This window comes from Mastigoproctus giganteus, chromosome 7 (genome assembly GCF_048544385.1).
Source record: "Mastigoproctus giganteus isolate SK-2022 chromosome 7, ASM4854438v1, whole genome shotgun sequence".
In the NCBI taxonomy this organism is placed as follows: Eukaryota; Metazoa; Arthropoda; class Arachnida; order Uropygi; family Thelyphonidae; genus Mastigoproctus; species Mastigoproctus giganteus.
In genome coordinates, this window is record NC_143581.1 from 127,783,860 (window position 1) to 127,805,939 (window position 22,080).

Here is a 22,080-nt window from a genome sequence, read left to right on the forward strand (position 1 = left end):
TTATGCATCCCATGCATTTTTATTCTCTTCCAAGTATCATCAGATCATCTAACATATATTTAGGTCTAAGCCTTGAACAGTATTTCTTTGTTGGTATTAAAAGCCTAGTAGTAATAATCACAGCCTTCTGTGATTAATCCCCTGAATGCTTCCCATTTAGAAGTTGTAGTTTTAACGTGGTTAGTTGTTTCCACAGTATAGAATTTCAAAACTCTCTAAGACCACTCTAGTCTCATTTACAAAAGCAAAACACTTTCCTTTACCCTTGATAATAATTATATCTCACATCAAGGAAATTGTGATCACTCCCACATAATGGTTCTTTTATCTGCAGATTCTTAATGCATGAAGAAGAATCACTGCTGATAATCAGATAAAGAATATTGCTCTCTCCAACACGATGCTGTAGAAAACAGTCATCCAACAAATCCACAAAAGTGTTGTAAGAATGTGGGACCAATCTACAAGTTGCAATCAGAATCTGGAAAGTTAAAAAAAATCCCCCGTTATAAGATATTCTGATTTACTAGCTTACTCTATTCCCCTGTACAATTGTTTTTGTTGTATTTGAGTTATTAAGCCTGTAGCACACTCCTAATCCCATTTTTCTTTCCCAGTGCTTATGTTCAACCAAACTGATTCAACATTGCACTGGCCACCCATATTGATTGGATGCACAAAAATTTCTGTAATTTCCTACAGGAATTAAAATAAAACATTTTTCAAAAACAGCTATAATCAGTTTCAGCTGTGTAGATGAAGCACAGATTGCTGAAATATTGTTTGGGTTAAATTGAACCCCCATACATGACTGATTTCAAGTTAATTATATTGTTACACAAACTAAACATTAACATACACAGAATGCCTAATACTCAGATATGATTTTTTTATAACCATTCTTTCTCAGATTTCAACAAAATCAGTGGAATTTCAACATTCATATTTACGTTAACCTGATAGCCATTTTAATTTTCTTGTTTGTTTTTATTTGAAACACTCCCTGCACCATCACTGGATATGTGTGCAACACTTTTTTTCTCTTTTCTAGATACTGTAATTACTGTCCATGACTGTTTTCAGTGTACTATATTTTACTCTAAAATCATAAAACATAACTACATTTTTTATAAAATAATTCATGACTGAATTATTTTATAAAAAATGAACTGTTTACATTTCACAAAATTTAGGATTTCTGTTAATTTGCATCTTTTTGTGTCTAGTCTTCGGAAAAATGCAGTGGTAGGGTTTTATTTTATAAATATATATTTATTCATCATTTTAGTTCTCTTTCACATGACTGAGTACCTAAGGTACATTGTTACTTTACAAGTTTTACCGGTGCCTCCATAGCCAGGTGGGCAGGAGTGGCAGTGTGTAGCACACACTTCTTGATTAGACCGGGGTTCGAGCCCGTGACCATCAAATATGGAGGATGCGGAAAGGTCAGGGTATGACCACCGCATATCCCCGGAGCAATATGGCCTTAGTTGCTAATGCTCCTAAAACCCAAATAACAACAACAAATTTTACCAAGAATATTACTGTGTGGAAAGTCAGTTTAAATTGTAATTAAATTTAACCAAAAGTAAGGTAGTTATTCATTGAAAAATTATTGAATTTTTTCATGAATCTTTACTTCATTGAATTGGTATTATGAAATAATAGTATTTGTTTATCATTTCTTCTCTTTATAAGATAAAATTAGTAAAAAGAAAGGAATATTAAAATGAAAAAGACAGAAATACTTTAAGGAATTGGAGTTTGTTTATGCATGGGTAATGCACACATATCATTTCTACTACCAAGGTAGTTTTAATGTATCGTTTTAATTAGATCTCATATTATGAATACCTTCACAATGAGTTGCCATGGTATTGCACTACCTCGATAAGTAATGCTTCACCTATGGAGAAGAATACTGTTACTTATTGTCGGTGGATGCCACCACCCAGGCACACCATTTCAAGGTTTTTTGGCCCTTCTTCAGTGGGTAGGTGGATAGAGTAGGTACCCTGTTGTTGCAGTAGTGACAACCCAGTTATGAAGTATAACTCCACAATATGAGAGATGCCTGATGGTTTGCATGGTTTATTCTAAAAGATATTTCTTGGCTAAATGCCTAAAAGTGTGAAGGAGTTTGTTTATGCATGGGTAATGCACCTAATACCTTCACAATGAGGTATTCACAATATGAGATATAATTAAAATGATGCATTAAAACTACCTTGATAGTAGAAATGATGTGTGTGCATTACCCCATGCATAAACAAACTTCTTCATACTTGTAGGCATTTAGCCAAGAAATATCTTTTACTTGAAAGAAACGAATTGTTTATGAAAGAAACTTGCAGTTTTGATAATAGATAATGTAATGACCAAAGTAGTGTTTTGCTGTTTGAGCAATTTAATGTAATTAAATGCAATGACTATGTATATAAAGTGCTTAGCATCATAATGATGCTAAGCACTTTATATACATAGTCTAAATTTGTTCCCAGCTTGAGGCTCTAGCCCTAAATGCACCTTATTAAATGCAACTTATTATAATGAACTTATATATTAAATATTCATAAACAAATGAAATTGATTCAGCATCAGTTTAACAAGGGGTTTGTTTACAAATCCTACTTACAAATAGTCCGTTAAATTTTATCAAACATTTTTTTTTAACAAGGGGCTTGGATAATTTGCAAAAATTTAAATGGGGCTCACATGAGCCCACCACTCATACATATATATTTAAAGATGTATTCAGTGACATCTGTAAATGTTTATTTTCATTATAAGAACCTGAATAGCAAATGAACTCGGTATTAGTCAGTTTATTTGCTATTGATATTCTTGTTTTTGATTGTTTATGTTATATAAAGAATATAAACTTCACGAGCACAATGAAGAATTATAAGAATATACACAAGAAGATGATTAAAGGAAAAGAAAAATGGTGTATAAGTTAATTTTCCATGTGATTAGAATTTCTACAATTTATTGATTTTGTTCAAAAAATTTTATTTAAAATATTGATAATTTTCAAATTTTGAGTGTCAAATTGGTGTTTATTTATTTATTTATTTATTTATTTTTTTAATAAGGCTCACTTGTATGTGAAAATAGAAGTACCTGCAGCCCTTCAGGCACAAGTGAACAAATACTAACAGTATTTCCCAAGTTGGAATTTAGTTATTATTTTAGAAATATTCTAAATGTCTCATTAAACAGAATTGCTTCAGAAATGCAAACATTTGCTGGTAAGCATTATTGTTATTGTGTTGATTCTTCCTTTTTATTACTTAATTGTTTTAGTATAATAAGAAAGGATTTTATTTTATTTTACCTTTATTATTATTATTAGCTACATGGTGCAAGGAAGCCTGAAGCTTATGCTGCACCAGCCAAAAAAAAAAAAAAAAAAAAAAATTCCCGAGTTACCCTGAGAGAGAGAGAGAGAGAGAGAGAGTGAGTGTCAAAAAGTAGAAGGAAATCACCAAGAAATGGAAGAATGGTCATATCCAGCTCAGGACCCTGGGTGTGCCAAGCCCATACTCACCAGATGTGAGTCCCTGGGGTTCATATATATATATTTATAAAAATTAAATGATGCTCCCAATCAGTTATATGCTTGAATATTAGTTTTGGTTCAAGGATTTGTGTGTGTGTGTAAAACAGGACGTGCTTTACCAGTACGATTAACTACCCTATTTTTTTATTACCGAATGCTTTTAAATTTCTTACAAATGGAGATTGTACAGTTTAGAATAATATTCTTTCAGGTGCATATTTCTTTCTTACTCTCATTATTGCAGGAGTTATCTTTGAATTCAGACAATTCATTGAATGGTCATCATTATTAATGCATCAAGATTATATAGTAGAATCTTGCTAATACAAACTCATTTTATATAAAGTTCTGGTAAATACAAAGCACATATTGTTCCCCTGCTAAATGATAATCTTTTCTCCATAACTTACTGTTTGTTACAAAATTTGGTTAATATATTTTACAGAAGTCCATTTTTATCTTGCAGAAATAAATTATGTTAATTTGTATGATTAATGCAGAGCTTGACACAATCCTAGTTAATTAATAGTTTAATTTAATCCCAAATGTTTCACTTGCTGTTCAAATAGTGTGTCGAAATTGTGGAAAAGTAAATAAAGAAAGAAATATCATTCTGTTATCTTACAAAGTAGATGTCAGTACAAAACTTGCATCTACTTTTGATTGAGAAATTTTCCAAAACAAGATGTTCTTAAATTAGTTAACCAACTTCCATTGAATTGCAGTAATAATTTTTTAGTCTTAGTTATTCAGAGTGGACAGAAAAATGGCTTTAGAAAGGAAAGGAAAATTTTGACATCATTAGTATTAGTAGAGGCATATGATGCAAGAAAGCAAGCTTATACAGTCAACCAAAAAAAAAAAAAAAACCTTCCCATTTCACCCATCCATTCGCTACAAAAGTTTGTCCACTTCTTCCTTAAATTAAATTATCAACAAGAATTATGCATTTAGTCAAAGCTTAATAAAGAGACAGCACTCACCTCAATAATCTGTTTTGGTTATATGAACCATGAAACAATAGTTCCTTAAGCTTTGACTAAATGCATATTTCTTGTCATGAACTTCGGCATCTTAAGCTTTTGCTAACTCTTTTATAATTAAATTATCAACTTCCACAACTGTTGGAAGTTTGTTCCAGCAATCAACTACCTGACGGTTAAAGGCAAATTTTACATTAGCATTAGTAGAGGCATTTGATGCAAGAAAGCAAGCTTATGCAGCACCAGCCAAAAAAAAAAATAAAATAAAATAAAGTAAATAAAAAATAACCACTTCCACTTCACCCCTCTGTTTGTTCGAAATACCTGTCCAGCTGAGCCTTAAACTTATTTAGGCTATCAACTTCCACAACAGGGGATGGAAGTCTGTTCCACCAACCAACCACCCGCTGGCTAAAGGCAAATTTCCGCACGTCTATCCTACATCTGTCTTTCCTCAATTTGAATTTATGACCTCTCAGGTGAATATTCTGAGCAAGAGGAAGAATCCCATCAGCATTGAGCATGCTCAAACCATTCAAGGCTTTATACACCTCTATAAGATCACCTCGCTGGTGCCTAGTCTCCAAACACTGTAATTTGCAAAACTTAAGCCTTTCTTCGGAAGAGCACCCCTTTGTTCCATTCACTAATCTTGTTGCCCTTCTCTGTACTCGTTCCAAAAGCTCTCCATCCTTCTTAAAATGAGACCTCCAGGCCTGTATACAGTACTCTAGGTGTGGCCTGACCATTGCCTTATACAAGGGAATAATCACCTCCTTATCCCTGCTAGAAAAATTCCTATATATCATTGACAATACACCATGAGCTACTCTTGCGGCCCGTCTGCACTGCTCAGAGAACTTCATATCTGCCTGCACAATCACCCCCAGGTCCTTTTCATTCTCTACTACTATCAGTGTAGTACTACAGAGTTGATATGTTGCTCTGGGGTTGCTGTTTCCCATATGTAGTACTTTACATTTGTCAATGTTAAACTTCATTTGCCACCTCTCAGCCCATCTGCCCAACCTTTCCAGATCCTGTAGCAGCAGCATAGTGTCAGTAGTGTCCTTGACAACTTTGCTGACCTTCGTATCATCTACAAACTTGGACATTAAGCTTGATATACCATCATCAATATCATTTATAAATACAGAAAACAATAATGGACCCAATACTGAACCCTGACGGACTCCACTAATAACATTAGTCCACGATGAGCAGTGTATATTGATTACCACTCTCTGTCTTCTCCTCCTCAACCACCCCTTTATCCATAGCAGCAATTTGCCTCCAATGCCACACTGCTCCAATTTGTGCAGCAGTCTTCCATGTGCAACGGTATCAAAAGCCTTTCTAAGATCCAAGTATATAGTATCAAAATTATTCCCTGCATCCTTTTCCTTTGTGAATGCATCATAGCATCCAATCAAATTGGTCAGGCAAGACTTTCCCTTAACAAAACCATGCTGTGTCCAAGCTATAACTGAAGTCTTGTCTAGATGATCCTGCAGTGCTTCTTTAACCAGTGCCTCCATTAATTTTCCGTTAACAGAAGTTAAACTCACAGGTCTATAATTACTTGTGTCAACCTTTGATCCTCCTTTGTGAATTGGGGTTACATTTGCAAATCTCCAGTCCATGGGTACCTCCCCCGAGTCCATGGAAGCTCTCATAATTATGGCTAAGGGTTTGCTTACTTCCTTTGCTGCCTCCTTTAATATAACTGGATAGATCCCATCCACCCCAGGTGCCTTTCTTGTGTTTATCTTCAACAATTTCTCCCCCACGTTACTCTCAGTTATTACAAGATTCTCTAGCTTACTGCCAGAGTTGAATACACCTCTGGCATTCCCCTCGCTGAATAACTCATGTGTGAATGTTGATGCAAAATATTCATTCAATTTGTTAGCTACCTGAGCAGGATCATCAACAGTTGATCCATCGATATCAAGTGGATGTATCCCATGTATGTATCCCATGCATTTTTCTTCTCTGCCATATGTCTTATTAGTTCATCTGACATCCATTTAGGCCTGAACCTTGAACAATATTTCTTAGTTGGTATGTAAAGCCTAGCTTCCAAGATAAATTCTTTGAATGCTTCCCATTTTGAATTTGCTGTTGGTAACATAATCAGTTGGTCCCACCGTATAGAATTTAAATACTGTCTCAGTCCATCGTTGTCGCCTTTACGAAAGCAATAACCCTTCCCTTTACCCCTAATGGTAGTTACCTCTTTGAGTAAATCCCACTTCAGCACACTGTGATCACTGCCACCTAGTGGTTCATTTATCTGCAGATTCTTAATGTATGAAGAATCACCACTGATAATCAAATCAAGAGTATTACTCATTCTATTTGCCTCTCGAACATGCTGATGTAGAAAACAATCATCCAATAAATCCACAAAAGCCTTGCTAGTATGTGAGTGACCAGCCCCCAAATTCCAGTCAATATCTGGGAAATTAAAATCCCCCTTTATAAGACTCTCTGATTTACTGGCCAACTCTATTTCCCTGTACAGTTTATTATTATACTCATCAGAGTCATTAGGCCTATAGCACACTCCTACTCTCAATTTTGATCTATCTCCCAATGCTTATGTCACACCAAACTGACTCGACATGCACTGTCCAGCGATGTTGACTGGCTTCACTTTCTTGGATTTTATGTATTTCTTAACTAATAGCATAACCCCTCCTCACTTTCTATCCTATCTATCCTTTCTGTAGACATTGTAGTCCCCAAATTCCAGTTCTGCATTCCTTATATCTGTGTGACACCACGTCTGTGAAATCCCAACAATATCTGCCTTTGATGTTTTGAGCAATGCCTGAAATTCATCAAATTTTTTACTAAACTCCTAGCAGTGGTGTACACGCAAATATACATACACCTGTTCTTTTTCTTAGCTACCCTAACACAACCCATGTGTTTACTTGTACCCCAATGATTCCCAGCAGTTTCTGAAATATCCTGCATCTTATTTTCCAGGCTGCTGCTCATTCCAATAGAAGCAGTGCAAGAATCACTTTCACCTCTGCCAGTTAATCCTTGTATCCCCCAATCTAGCAGTTTTCCGACCCACCTAACACTGCCTCGATAGCATCAGCAAACATTCTTGCACCCTTTCTATTTAAGTGTATCCCATCCCTGTAGAAGCAGTCTCTCCTGTTAACAAGTACAGACCAGGCTGAAAAAAATTCTACCCCTTGAGCCTTGCACAATCTTTCCAGGGCCGAATTGATCGACAGGGCTCTCATCATATACTCCCTCCTATCGTGTCTGGGCAGAGTTGCAGACACTTTCAAATTCAACCCTAATTCATGGCTGTTTTTCAACAGTGACCTGTACTTGTTAAGTAATTCCAGTGGTCTCCTACTCTTAATATCATTAGTGCCAACACGTACAACTATATCACCTTTTGTGCCCTTAAAAGATGATATCCGCTCTACAACGTCATCAACCTTTGCCCCTGGCAGACATTTTTTACCTCTATTTGACAACTGTCTTTCCTCAATTTCAGTTTATGCCCTCTCAGGTTTATAATCTGAGGAAGAATCCCATCAGCAGAAATGGGATTTGAGCCTGCTCAAACCATTCAAGGGCTTATACACCTCAATCAGAGCACCTCGCAGGTGCCTAGTCTCCAGACGCTGCAATTTTCAGAACTTAAGCCTTTCTTTGTAAGAGCACCCATTTGATCACCTCGCCAGTCTTGTTACCCTTCTCTGTATTCGTTCTAGCAATACTACATCCTTCCTAAAAAGAGACTTCCAGACCTGTATGCATTACTTGTGGTGTCGCCTGACCATTGCCTTATACAAGGGGATAATCACCTTCTTATCCCTGCTAGCAAAATTCCTGTTTATCATTCACAAGGCCTCATGACCTGCTCTGGCAACCTGTCTGCACTGCTCAGAAAACTTCATATCTATCTGACTGCACAATTACCCCCACGCTTTTTCATTCTCTACTACGCTGAATGTAGTACCACACAGTTGCCATATTACTCTGGGGTTACTGCTGCCCATATGCAGTACTTTACATTTGTCAATGTAAAACTTCTGTTGCCACCTTCTCAGCCTATCTGCTCAACTTTTCTAGATCCTCTTGCAGCAGTATACTGTCATTAATAACTCCGCCAACCTTTGTATGATCTGTAGTGTTAGACATTACCCCTGATATAACTTCCTGAATATCTTTGATAAATACAGAAAACAACACTGGTCCCAACAGCAAAACCTGAGGGACTCCACTAATATTAGTCCACAAAGAGCAGTGTCCATTGATTACCACTCTCTGTCTTCTCCAACTCAACCATCCCTTTATTCTTAGCAGCAACTTATTCTTAATGCTATGCTGCACCACTTTAGGCTTCCATGTGCAACAGTAACAAAAGCTTTCCTAAGATCCAAGTACAATGGATTCCGGTTATTTGGTCTAACCGGTTAATCGGTGCAGCTGTTTGTTTGGGGCAAATCTTAAAAAACAGAACCCAATTGAGAAAATAGCCAGGATTTACTTCACTTAATTGGGACAACATGCTGTTTAATTGGGACAACATGCCGTTTAATTGGGGCAGGAGACGCTACGATTTCTCCAACCATACCACGTGGTTTGATCAGATTTCTGGAAGTCACAACCATAAAACAATAAAAAGAATTAGCAGTCACCTGTTTATTGGACTTTTCTGTTAGTGCAATCTATCATAAACAGATAGCAGACTCGATCTTATTGAATTTGCGATAATACCAACAGCTGAAATTCTGTGGGTTATTATGGTGAAATGTGTTTACACTTCCATGGAATCTCCAATCATATAAAAAAATTAATTTTCAGAATCTTCTCTTCATTCCTATTTTTAAAGCTTCGTAACTTGTTACTCCATTCTCACTTGCGTGTATTATGTAACTTGCAATTTGTGTGTGTGCCGTGTTCTTAATTACTGATTGCTTCTCTTTTTACTGTTTTAAATTTTAACCCCCACCCACAGATGTCAGTGAACAGAAATGTCAACTAGTTAGTATGTACATATTACAGTACGTATTAGTTATTCCGATTATCACGTATATTCTTCCGATTTTCACGTATCATTTAATTTTTTAATAAGTTAATAAAGGGTAAATTTGTGCTTAATATATCTTTACTTTTATAGCCTGTGGATAGTATTCCTCCTGTTTTCGCTAATTAGAATCACTGTTTAATAGAATTAAAATTCAATTCACAAACGTGATCACGATGACCGGCACTTACTACACATCGTATAGTGAACGGTACTTTAGTATGGTGAGTCCATCGTAACATGATTTGATTGTACACTTAACTAGTTTTAAAGCGGGGGCCCATTGTATTTTTAACTATTTACATGAAACTTTGGATAATTGGGGCAGCCACTTAATCGGGCTAAAATGCACTAGTCCTGACTTGTCCCAAATAACTTGAATCGACTGTATATGATATCAAAATTATTTTTTCCATTCAGTTCCTTTCTGATCATATCATAGTATCCTATCAAATTTGTCAGACAAGACTTCCCCTTAACAAATCCATGCTGTGTCTGAACTGTAACTGTAGTCTTGCCTAGATAATCCTGCAGTGCTTCTTTAACTAGTGGCTCCATTATTTTCCCTGGAACAGAACTTAAACTGACAGGTTTGTAGGTACTCTTGTCACCCTTTGTGAATTGGGGACACATTTGCACATCTCCAGTCCATGGGGTCCTCCCCCGAGTCCAAGAAAGCTTTCATAATTATGGTTAAGCGTTTGCTTACTTCCTTTGCTGCCTCCTTTAATATAACTGGATAAATCACATCTACCCCCAGGTGCCTTTTTTATGTTCAATTTCAAACAATTTCTCCTCCACTTTGCTCATAGTTATTACAAAATCATTAGCTCCCTGCTAGTGTTTGATAAGCTTCTGGTCTCCACTTCCCTAGAGATATTTCTCATCTGTGAATGTACATGCAAAATATTCATTCAGTTTGTCAATTACCTAAGTTTATATAAGTAGGATCATCTACAGTTGAAACATTGATATCAAGTGTACCAACCTGATTCATCCTCTTCCTTCTAGAGTTTACATAAGTAAAGAAGTCTTTGCTGTTTTTCTTTGGCAAATATTTCTCATAATACCCCTCTGCTCGCCTAACCTCCTTTGTGACTTGATTATGTGCATCACTGATAATTCATATGCATCCCATGCATTTTTGCCATGAGTCTCATTAGTTCATCTGCCATCCATTTAGGCTTAAATCTTGAACAGTATTTCTTAGTTCAGACAGCGTCTACTAGCTTCCAAGATTACTTCCTTGAATGCTTTCCGTTTAGAATTTGCTATTAATAACATCATCAGTTGATCCCATTGTATAGCATTTAAAAACTGTGTGAAACAACTGCAGTCACCTTTATGAAAGCAGTGTCCATTTATTACTACTCTCTGTCCTCTCTCGCTCAACGATGCTTTTATCCATTTTAGTGTGGGATTTTGATTGATGATAGCTGTTGATGCTTTTATATTTATATATATATTCTGTTTATTTATTTTTTTTACAATGCTATATGTCTTATTTAATTATTCCCTGTACTCTACTATGCCCTCGCTTTGTCCCCTCCCACTTTACACCTGACTTGTTTGTCTCCCAGAAGATTCTAGACTCTAAAGGGGTCTCAGTATTTTAGGTATTCCTCCTCTGGATTGACTGAAGTTCAAAATGACTGACAGACACTTAAGTACCAAAACATAATAATATTTATTGACATTAGCATTAGCATTAGTAGAGGCATTTGATGCAAGAAAGCAAGCTTATGCAGCATCAGCCAAAAAAAAAAAAAAAAACCACTTCCACTTCATCCCTCTGTTCATTCAAAATACCTGTCCAGCTGAGCCTTAAACTTATTTAGGCTATCAACTTCCACGACAAGGGATGGAAGTCTGTTCCACCAACCAACCACTCGCTGGCTAAAGGCGAATTTCCGCACGTCTGTCCTACATCTGTCTTTCCTCAATTTAAATTTATGCCCTCTTAGGTGATTATTCTGAGCGAGAGGAAGAATCCCATCAGCATTGAGCATGCTCAAACCATTCAATGCTTTATACACCTCTATCAGATCACCTCGCTGGTGCGTAGTCTCCAGACACTGTAATTTGCAAAACTTAAACCTTTCTTCGTAAGAGTACCCCTTTGTTCCATTCACTAATCTTGTCGCCCTTCTCTGTACTCATTCCACCAGCTCTACATCCTTCTTGAATTGAGGCCTCCAGACCTGTATACAGTACTCTAGGTGTGGCCTGACCATTGCCGTATACAAGGGAATAATCACCTCCTTATCCCTGCTAGAAAAATTCCTATATATCATTGACAATACACCATGAGCTACTCTTGCAGCCCGTCTGCACTGCTCAGAGAACTTCATATCTGCCTGCACAATTACCCCCAGGTCCTTTTCATTCTCTACCACTGTCAGTGGTAGTACCACAGAGTTGATGCGATGCTCTGGGGTTGCTGTTTCCCATATGTAGTACTTTACATTTGTCAATGTTAAACTTCATTTGCCACCTCTCAGCCCATCTGCTCAACCTTTCCAGATCCTATTGCAGCAGCATAGTGTCAGTAGTGTCCTTGACAACCGTGCCTACCTTTGTATCGTCTGCAAACTTCGACATTAAGCTTGATATACCATCATCAATATCATTTATGAATACAGAAAACAATAATGGACGCAACACTGAGCCCTGAGAGACTCCACTAATAACATTAGTCCACGATGAGCAGTGTCCATTGATTACCACTCTCTGTCTTCTCCCCCTCAGCCACCCCTTTATCCACAGCAGCAATTTGCCTCCAATGTCACACTGCTCCAATTTGTGCAGCAGTCTTCCATGTGCAACAGTATCAAAAGCCTTTCTAAGACCGGCAGAATTACTTAACAAGTACAGTTCACTGTTGAACAAAAGCCGAGAATTAGGGTTGAATTTGAAAGTGTCTGCAATTCTGCCCAGACACGATAGGAGGGAGTATATGATGACAGCCTTGTCGATCAATTCGGCCCTGGAAAGGTTGTGCAAGGCTCAAGGGGTAGAATTTTTTTCAGCCTGGACTGTACTTGTTAACAGGAGAGATTGCTTCTACAGGGATGGGATACACTTAAATAGAAAGGGTGCAAGAATATTTGCTGATGCTATCGAGGCAGTGTTAGGTGGGTCGGAAAACTGCTAGCTTGGGGGGGGGGTAGACAAAGACCAATAGATTGTCAGTGTCCACTGGCAGAGGTGAAAGACATTCTTGCACTGCTTCTATTAGAATGAGCAGAAGCCTGAAAAACAAGATGCATGATATTTCAGAGACTGCTGGGAGCCATTGCGGTACAAGTAAACACATGGGTTGTGTTAGGGTAGCAAAGAATAGAAACAGGTGCAGGTATACTTGCGTGTACACCAATGCTAGGAGTTTTGTAAATAAATTTGATGAATTTGAGGTATTGCTCAAAACATCAAAGGCAGATATTGTTGGGATATCTGAGACGTGGTGTCACACACATATAAGGGATGCAGAACTGGAATTTGGGGAGTACAACGTCTACAGAAAGGATAGACAGGATAGGAAGGGAGGAGGGGTTATGCTATTAGTTAAGAAACACATAAAAACCAAGGAAGTGAAGCCAGTCGACATCACTGGACAGTGCAGTGTTGAGTCAGTTTGGTGTGACATAAGCATTAGGAGATCAAAATTGAGAGTAGGAGTGTGCTATAGGCCTAATGACTCTGATGAGTATAATAAGAAACTGTACAGGGAAATAGAGTGGGCCAGTAAATCAGAGAGTCTTATAATGGGAGATTTTAATTTCCCAGATATTGACTGCAATTTGGGGGCTGGTCACTCACACACTAGCAGGGCTTTTGTGGATTTATTGGATGATTGTTTTCTACATCAGCATGTTCGGGAGGCAACTAGAGGGAGTAATACTCTTGATTTGATTATCAGCAGTGATTCTTCATGCATTAAGAATCTGCAGATAAATGAACCACTAGATGGCAGTGATCACAGTGTGCTGAAGTGGAATTTATTCAAAGAGGTAACTACCATTAGGGGTAAAGGGAAGGGTTATTGCTTCCGTAAAGGCGACTACGATGGACTGAGACAGTATTTAAATTCTATACAGTGGGACCAACTGATGATGTTACCAACAGCAAATTCAAAATGGGAAGCATTCAAAGAACTTATCTTGGAAGCTACTAGGCTTTACATACCAACTAAGAAATATTGTTCAAGGTTTAGGCCAAAATGGATGTCAGATGAATTAATGAGGCATATGGCAGAGAAGGAAAATGCATGGGATACTTAGAAATTAACACATGACACAGAAGCCTATGATAGATACAAGTTGATATGCAACCAAGTTACAAAGGAGGTTAGGCAGGCGAAGGCAGATTACGAGAAATCCTTGGGAAGGGATGCAAATAAAAATAGCAAAGAGTTCTTTACTTATGTAAACTCTTTTAGGGTTTACATAAGTAAACTCTTTTAGGGAAGGAAGGGGATGAATCAGATTGGTCCACTTGATATCGATGGGTCAACTGTTGATGATCCTGCTCAGGTAGCTAACAAACTAAATGAATATTTTGCATCGACATTCACACATGAGGAGTTATTCAGCGAGGGGAATGCCAGAGGTGTATTCAACTCTAGCAGTAAGCTACAGAATCTTGAAATAACTGGGAGTAAAGTGGAGGAGAAATTGTTGAAGATAAACACAAGAAAGGCACCCGGTGTGGATGGGATCTGTCCAGTTATATTAAAGGAGGCAGGAAAGGAAGTAAGCAAACCCTTAGCCATAATTATGAGAGCTTCCTTGGACACAGGGGTGGTACCCATAGACTGGAAATGTGCAAATGTGACCCCAATTCACAAAGGAGGATCAAAGGCTGACACAAGTAATTATAGACCTGTGAGTTTAACTTCTGTTCCAGGAAAATTAATGGAGGCACTGGTTAAAGAAGCACTGCAGGATCATTTAGACAAGACTTCAGTTATAGCTCGGACACAGCATGGTTTTGTTAAGGGGAAGTCTTGCCTGCCAATTTGATTGGATACTATGATGCAGTCACAAAAGAACTGGATGCAGGGAATAGCTTTGATATTATATACTTGGATCTTAGAAAGGCTTTTGATACTGTTGCACATGGAAGAGTGCTACACAAATTGGAGCAGTGTGACATTGGAGGCAAATTGCTGCTATGGATAAAGGGGTGGTTGAGGGGGAGAAGACAGAGAGTGGTAATCAATGGACACTGCTCATCGTGGACTAATGTTATTAGTTGAGTCCCTCAGGGCTCAGTGTTGGGTCCATTATTGTTTTCTGTATTTATAAATGATATTGATGATAGTATATCAAGCTTAATGTCCAAGTTTGCAGATGATACAAAGGTTGGCAGGGTTGTCAAGGACACTACTGACACTATGCTGCTGCAACAGGATCTGGAAAGGTTGAGCAAATGGGCTGAGAGGTGGCAAATGAAGTTTAACATTGACAAATGTAAAGTACTGCACATGGGAAACAGCAACCCCAGAGCAACGTATCAACTCTGTGGTACTACACTGACAGTGGTAAACAATGAAAGGGACTTGGGAGTGGTTGTGCAGGCAGATATGAAGTTCTCTGAGCAGTGCAGACGGGCTGCAAGAGTAGCTCATGGAGTATTGTCAATGATATACAGAAATTTTTCCAGCAGGGATAAAGGAGTTGATTATTCCCTTGTATATGGCAATGGTCAGGCCACACCTCGAGTACTGTATACAGGTCTGGAGGCCTCATTTCAAGAAGGATGTAGAGCTGCTGGAATGAGTACAGAGAAGGGCAACAAGATTAGTGAATGGAACAAAGGGTTGCTCTTACGAAGAAAGGCTTAAGTTTTGCAAATTACAGTGTCTGCAGACTAGGCACCAGCGAGGTGATCTGATAGAGGTGTATAAGGCGTTGAATGGTTTGAGCATGCTCAATGCTGATGGGATTCTTCCTCTAGCTCAGAATAATCACCTGAGATTGCATAAATTCAAATTGAGGAAAGACAGATGTAGGATAGATGTGCGGAAATTTGCCTTTAGCCAGCGGGTGGTTGGTTGGTGGAACAGACTTCCATCCCTTGTCGTGGAGGTTGATAGCCTAAATAAGTTTAAGGCTCAGCTGGACAGGTATTTTGAACGAATAGAGGGGTGAAGTGGAAGTGGGTTTTTTTTTTTTTTGGCTGATGCTGCATAAGCTTGCTTTCTTGCATCAAATGCCTCTACTAATGCTAATGCTAAAGATCCAAGTATATAATATCAAAGTTATTCCCTGCATCCAGTTCCTTTGTGACTGCATCATAGTATCCAATCATATTGGTCAGGCAAGACTTCCCCTTAAAAAAACCATGCTGTGACCGAGCTATAACTGAAGTCTTGTCTAAATGATACTGCAGTGCTTCTTTAACCAGTGCCTCCATTAATTTTCCTGGAACAGAAGTTAAGCTCACAGGTCTATAATTACTTGTGTCAGCCTTTGATCCTCCTTTGTGAATTGGGGTCACATTTGCACATTTCCAGTCTATGGGTACCTCCCCTGAGTCCAAGGAAGCTCTCATAATTATGGCTAAGGGTTTGCTTACTTCCTTTGCTGCCTCCTTTAATATAACTGGATAGATCCCATCCACCTCGGGTGCCTTTCTTGTGTTTATCTTCAACAATTTTTCCACCACTTTACTCCCAGTTATTTCAAGATTCTGTAGCTTACTGCTAGAGTTGAATAGACCTCTGGCATTCCCCTCGCTGAATAACTCCTCATGTGTGAATGTCGATGCAAAATATTCATATAGTTTGTTAGCTACCTGAGCAGGATCATCAACAGTTGACCCATCAATATCAAGTGCACCAATCTGATTCATCCTCTTCCTTCTAGAGTTTACATAAGTAAAGAACTCTTTGCTGTTTTGCTTTGCATCCCTTGCCAAGGATTTCTCGTAATCTGCCTTCGCCTGCCTAACCTCCTTTGTAACTTGGTTGCATATCAACTTGTATCTATCATAGGCTTCTGTGTCATGTGTTAATTTCTAAGTATCCCATGCATTTTCCTTCTCTGCCATATGCCTCATTAATTCATCTGACATCCATTTTGGCCTAAACCTTGAACAATATTTCTTAGTTGGTATGTAAAGCCTAGTAGCTTCCAAGATAAGTTCTTTGAATGCTTCCCATTTTGAATTTGCTGTTGGTAACATCATCAGTTGGTCCCACTGTATAGAATTTAAATACTGTCTCAGTCCATCGTAGTCGCCTTTACGGAAGCAATAACCCTTCCCTTTACCCCTAATGGTAGTTACCTCTTTGAATAAATTCCACTTCAGCACACTGTGATCACTGCCATCTAGTGGTTCATTTATCTGCAGATTCTTAATGCATGAAGAATCACTGCTGATAATCAAATCAAGAGTATTACTCCCTCTAGTTGCCTCCCGAACATGCTGATGTAGAAAACAATCATCCAATAAATCCACAAAAGCCCTGCTAGTGTGTGAGTGACCAGCCCCCAAATTGCAGTCAATATCTGGGAAATTAAAATCTCCCATTATAAGACTCTCTGATTTACTGGCCCACTCTATTTCCCTGTACAGTTTCTTATTATACTCATCAGAGTCATTAGGCCTATAGCACACTCCTACTCTCAATTTTGATCTCCCAATGCTTATGTCACACCAAACTGACTCAACACTGCACTGTCCAGCGATGTCGACTGGCTTCACTTCCTTGGTTTTTATGTGTTTCTTAATATAATAATAGCATAACCCCTTCCCCCTTCCTATTCCCCTCCCCTCCCCCCTTCCACTTGTTCAGATTACGAACCTAAGTTGGCATAAATTCAAATTAAGAAAAGACAGATGTAGAATAGATGTACGGAAATTTGCCTTTAGCCAGTGGGTGGTTAATTGCTGGAACAAACTTCCATCTGTCGTTGTGGAATTTGATACGTTAAATAAATTTAAGGAGGAACTGGACAGGCATTTGGAGCGATTGGTGTGATTTTTTTTTTTTTTTTTTTTTTTTTGTTTGATGCTGCATAAACTCATACACTTGCTTTCTTGCATTACCTGCCACTACTACTACTACAGACTAGCTTATATCTGCCATAGGCTTCTGTGCCACCTGATAATTTATATGCATCCCATGCATTTTTCTTCTGTGCCCTGAGTCTCATTAGTTATTTGCCATCCATTTAGGCCTAAGACTTGAACAGTATCGCTTAATTCGGAATTGTTTAAAATTCCCGAATTAATTATTGCTTAAAAAGCCTACTAGCTTCCAAGATTACTTCCTTGAATGCTTCCTATTGAGAATTTGATGTTGGTAACATCATCAGTTGATCCCATTGTATAGAATTTGAAAACTGTCTGAGACCTCTGTAGTCACATTTACGAAAGCAAAAACCTTCCTTTTACCCCTGATGGTAATTAAATCCTTTATTAGTACACTGTGATCTCTTCCACTTAGTGGTTTCTTTATCTGTAAATTCTTAATGCAAGAATAATCACTGCTGATAATCTGATCAAGAGTATTCCTTCCTTTCATTGCCTCCGAAAGCAGTCATCCAATAAATGGAAAGCAGTCATCCAATAAATCTGCAAAAGCCTATCGTGCGCGTGACCAACCCACAAGTTCCAGTCAATGTTTGGGAAGTTAAAATCCCAATTATAAGACATTCTGGTTGACTGGCCTATTCTATTTTTCTGTACAAATATTCATTCTACTCATCAAATTCATTAGTCCTATAATGCTTATGCCACACCAAACAGACTCAACATTGCACTGTCCCTCTATGTCAACTGAATGCACTTCCTTAGATTTTATGTAACTAACAACACACACCCTCCTCCTTTCATATCCTGTCTATCCTTTATGTACATATTGTACTCCCCAAATTCCAATTCTGCCTTCCTTATATCTGTATGACACCACATCTCTGATATCCCAATAATATACACCTTTGATGTCTTAACCAGCACTTCAAATTCAACAAATTTATTTACTGTACTCCTAGCATTGGTATACATGCATCTGTTCTTACTCTTAGTTACTCTAACACAGCCCACGTATTTACTTGTTTCATGGCTCTCAGCAGTTCCTGAATTCCCCAGCAACTTGCCTTGTGGGCTGCTGCTCATTCCAATAGAAGGCAGTGCAAGAATAATTTCTACTTCTGCCTGCTGCTACTGTTAATCTATTAGTCTGTGAATCCCCCCCCACAAGCTAGCAGTTTTCAGACCCACCTAACATTGCCTCAATAGCATCAGCAAATATTCTTCCACCCTTTCTATTTAAGTGTATCCCATCCCTGTAGAAGCAATCTCTTTTGTTAACAAGCACAGACCATGCTGATAAAAATTTGATACCATGAGACTTGCACAACCTCTCTAGGGCCGAATTGATTGACAAGGCTCTCATCATATACTCCTTCCTATAGTGTCTGTGTCAGATTGCAGACACTTTCAAATGTAACCCTAACTTGTAACTTTTATCAACATTGATCTGTACTTGTTAAGTCAATTCGTGGGTCTCGTACACTTAATGTCATTAGTGCCAGTGTGTACAACAATATCACCTTTTGTGCTCTTAAGAGATGATATCTGCTCTGCAACGTCATCAGATTTTGCCCCTGGTAGACATACCCTGGTCCTATTCCACCTATCCTTTTTGCACAATATATATTTTTTGTTTCCCTGACAATCACTAACAAGAACTAGCTCTTGTGGGACCAGCACATTCTGCCCTGAAGATTGCCACCCTGTTCCTTGGTGCCCAAGAGGGAGCTGTGGCGTTGAGTTGGGCAGCTTCATGGGGCCCACCATTTTAATTCCTTCAAGGTCTTCTACTCGACTCTTCAAACTCTCATAGACACCCATCAGAACGCTGAGTTGCCATCTAATTTCTTCACACTCTGCTATTTTATTTTATTTCTTTTTATTTAATCTTATCTTAATTTTTATTTTTATTTTTGATTTGATCAGGTTTTCATTCCTTTCTTTTTGGTGTCTGTTGGGTCAGCTATCAAATATACGTCAGCCTACTTTTTTATATCTCATGCCACATATATTTCATATCAGAGAGGCCTTGCTTCTTTCTGTAGTTCCTTTGGATTTGGCTGCTGACCCTTGATGATGAAGTTAAAATCATTGGATCTATAGCATTAAGTACACTATGTATTTTTGTTTAATTTCATTTTAATTTACTTTTATTTTACAGGTACCTATTTAATTTTTTCCATTGTTACTACATCTGATTTGGTAAGCATTTCTCCGTTTATACGGTAAGCCATCTATCTCTGCGCGAAGATTGTTTTGTAATTATCATGCTGGACACATGCTTTTGAGTTTCTGTCTTTTTTGCCCCTTTTTGCTGTTTCCCCTGTGAGAATCCCAGTCAAGACTGGGATTCTCACAGGGAAACAGCGAAATTGTTCAATTCCTCTTTGGGAGAGCTTTCGAGTAATAATAATTTTGTTTGTGTAGATTTAGTTGGAGTTTGAGCTAGGTTTGATTTTAATTTTCAACTTTAGCCATGGAAGGCTGAATATTCTAGTAATGGCTTATTCCACCACCCACCCCCATCAATTGCCCACAGCTATGGCCAGTGAAGGTCAAACAACCACAGTAATGGAACCTACAGCTACTGCCAGCAGTGACACTGACACCGAAAGCTATACCCTGTGACAACAGGTGAATACCTCAAGGTCCAAAAGGTCAGTAACTGTTAATACTTATGGTAATGCCATATCTAATGGACTATGCTTGCTCCCAGCGAAAACTCCTCTCTCGTGACTCACAATAGCATATATGTGGTTGGTCAAACAATGCTCCAACAAATGAAGCAACCACTATTACTTCCCGGGAAGTTGGAATAGTAATCTTCACTACCAAGGAAAATACTCCTTTAGTGCAGTACCTTACAGCAATCACAGAGAAAGTACCACTGAAAAATATTACTCACACCTCCTGTGTGGCGGGAACTGTGCAGGTGTATTTCAACCACCCCTCGTGGGTGCAGACTATCCTGCAAAATGGAATAGACATCGGTCTTCATCACCTGGAAGCGACACCAATTGCCTTAGCACCAATGAAAGTTCAATATCAAATGCCCCAATTGAAATTCCTCATCAGTTTCTTAGAGGAATTTTATCCAAATACAGATCTGTTACCGGGAAAATACACACACTCTGCAGCAACCACGAAACTTTCGCATATATAAAAAGTTCCGCTGGCAAGCACTCATCCCAAAACTCATCAATGCCAATCCAAACAGAATCATTTATACCTTTTATACCATTTACACCATTTCCTCCCAATGTTTCTTCTGCCACTAAGAGGGCCACATCAGGAAAAACTGCCTGCATATCTCTAACTCTTCTGAAAATAAATACAGACGAAATATCTTCGACGAAAATGAATACAGAACACCATAGAAGTCAAATGTTCAGATCTCAAATAAATCCATCATACCACCAAGTATGGAAATAAATAAGCAGTTACAAACCACTCATGACCCAAATGATGAAGAAGAACCTGAATTTCTGGGGACTGAAGAAGAGACTAACCATGATTTCCATGATTCAGGTGCTTCAGAGGACAAGGAAAGTGATTTTTCCTACTAAAGGCCCTTTAATTGTGGAAAAACTATGTTCCTTTCTATGGGAAGTACGTGGCTCCCCACAGAAGCTGGTGACAGCTCTGAAGTTCACCACTAACATACCCGAACTGATCTCAGAACTTACGGATTTGTGTTCCAAACTAAAAGGAAAAAAAGGACGGCAGATGTTTGTTTGTTTGTTTGTTATTTGGTTTTTAAGAGCATTAGCAACTAAGGCCATATTGCTCCGAGGATATGCGGTGGTCATTCCCTGACCTTTCCGCATCCTCCGTATTTGGTGGGCATGGGCTTGAACCCCGGTCTAATCAAGAAGCGTGTGCTACGCACTGCTGCTCCTGCCCACCTGGCTACGGAGGCACCTAACGGCAGATGTGAATAGATCCAAGCATCTGTACTACTTAATGGGCTGGAACAACAATACCTTCAATCAGGATGCTAATCACTTTCAAAACTTGCAAACTTTTACCTTTATTTCTTTAGATAACGATGACTCTTAGCATTTTGTCACTTAATGTAAGAGCATGCGCCTCTGCATTGCACAATAAGCTGGCCCTTGATTTGACCCAACAACATTATGCCAACCTACTCTTCCTACAAGAAACAAATATTAAAGCGGACACAAGGCCATCTACAAAATGGTCAGATTGGCCATATATGTTCCATCATTCTCCAACCCAACAACATCGTGGAGCAGGAGTGAGTATCAGCCTTCATCATAAGTCTCCCTGTAAGCTCATTGTGACAGCAGAGATCGCTGGCTACGCAATTTATGCACTCCTGATCACATCCCAGAATGAAACTGCACATTTCTAACATCTACATGGCACAGCAGGACAGACTTTCTATTCAAATAACCAAC

General features: G+C 38.4%; 1 protein-coding gene across 1 annotated transcript in view; it reads left to right on the plus strand.

Moving 5' to 3' along the window:
- The window catches only part of LOC150083189 (glypican-6-like), a 303,750-nt gene that overhangs the window by 40,148 nt on the left and 241,522 nt on the right, over positions 1-22,080 (plus strand). Inside the window, exon 2 of the mRNA XM_090378424.1 lies at positions 3,099-3,254. Within this exon, the coding sequence (XP_090234550.1) occupies positions 3,099-3,254 (156 nt within the window). The remainder of the gene's footprint in view (positions 1-3,098; positions 3,255-22,080) is intronic.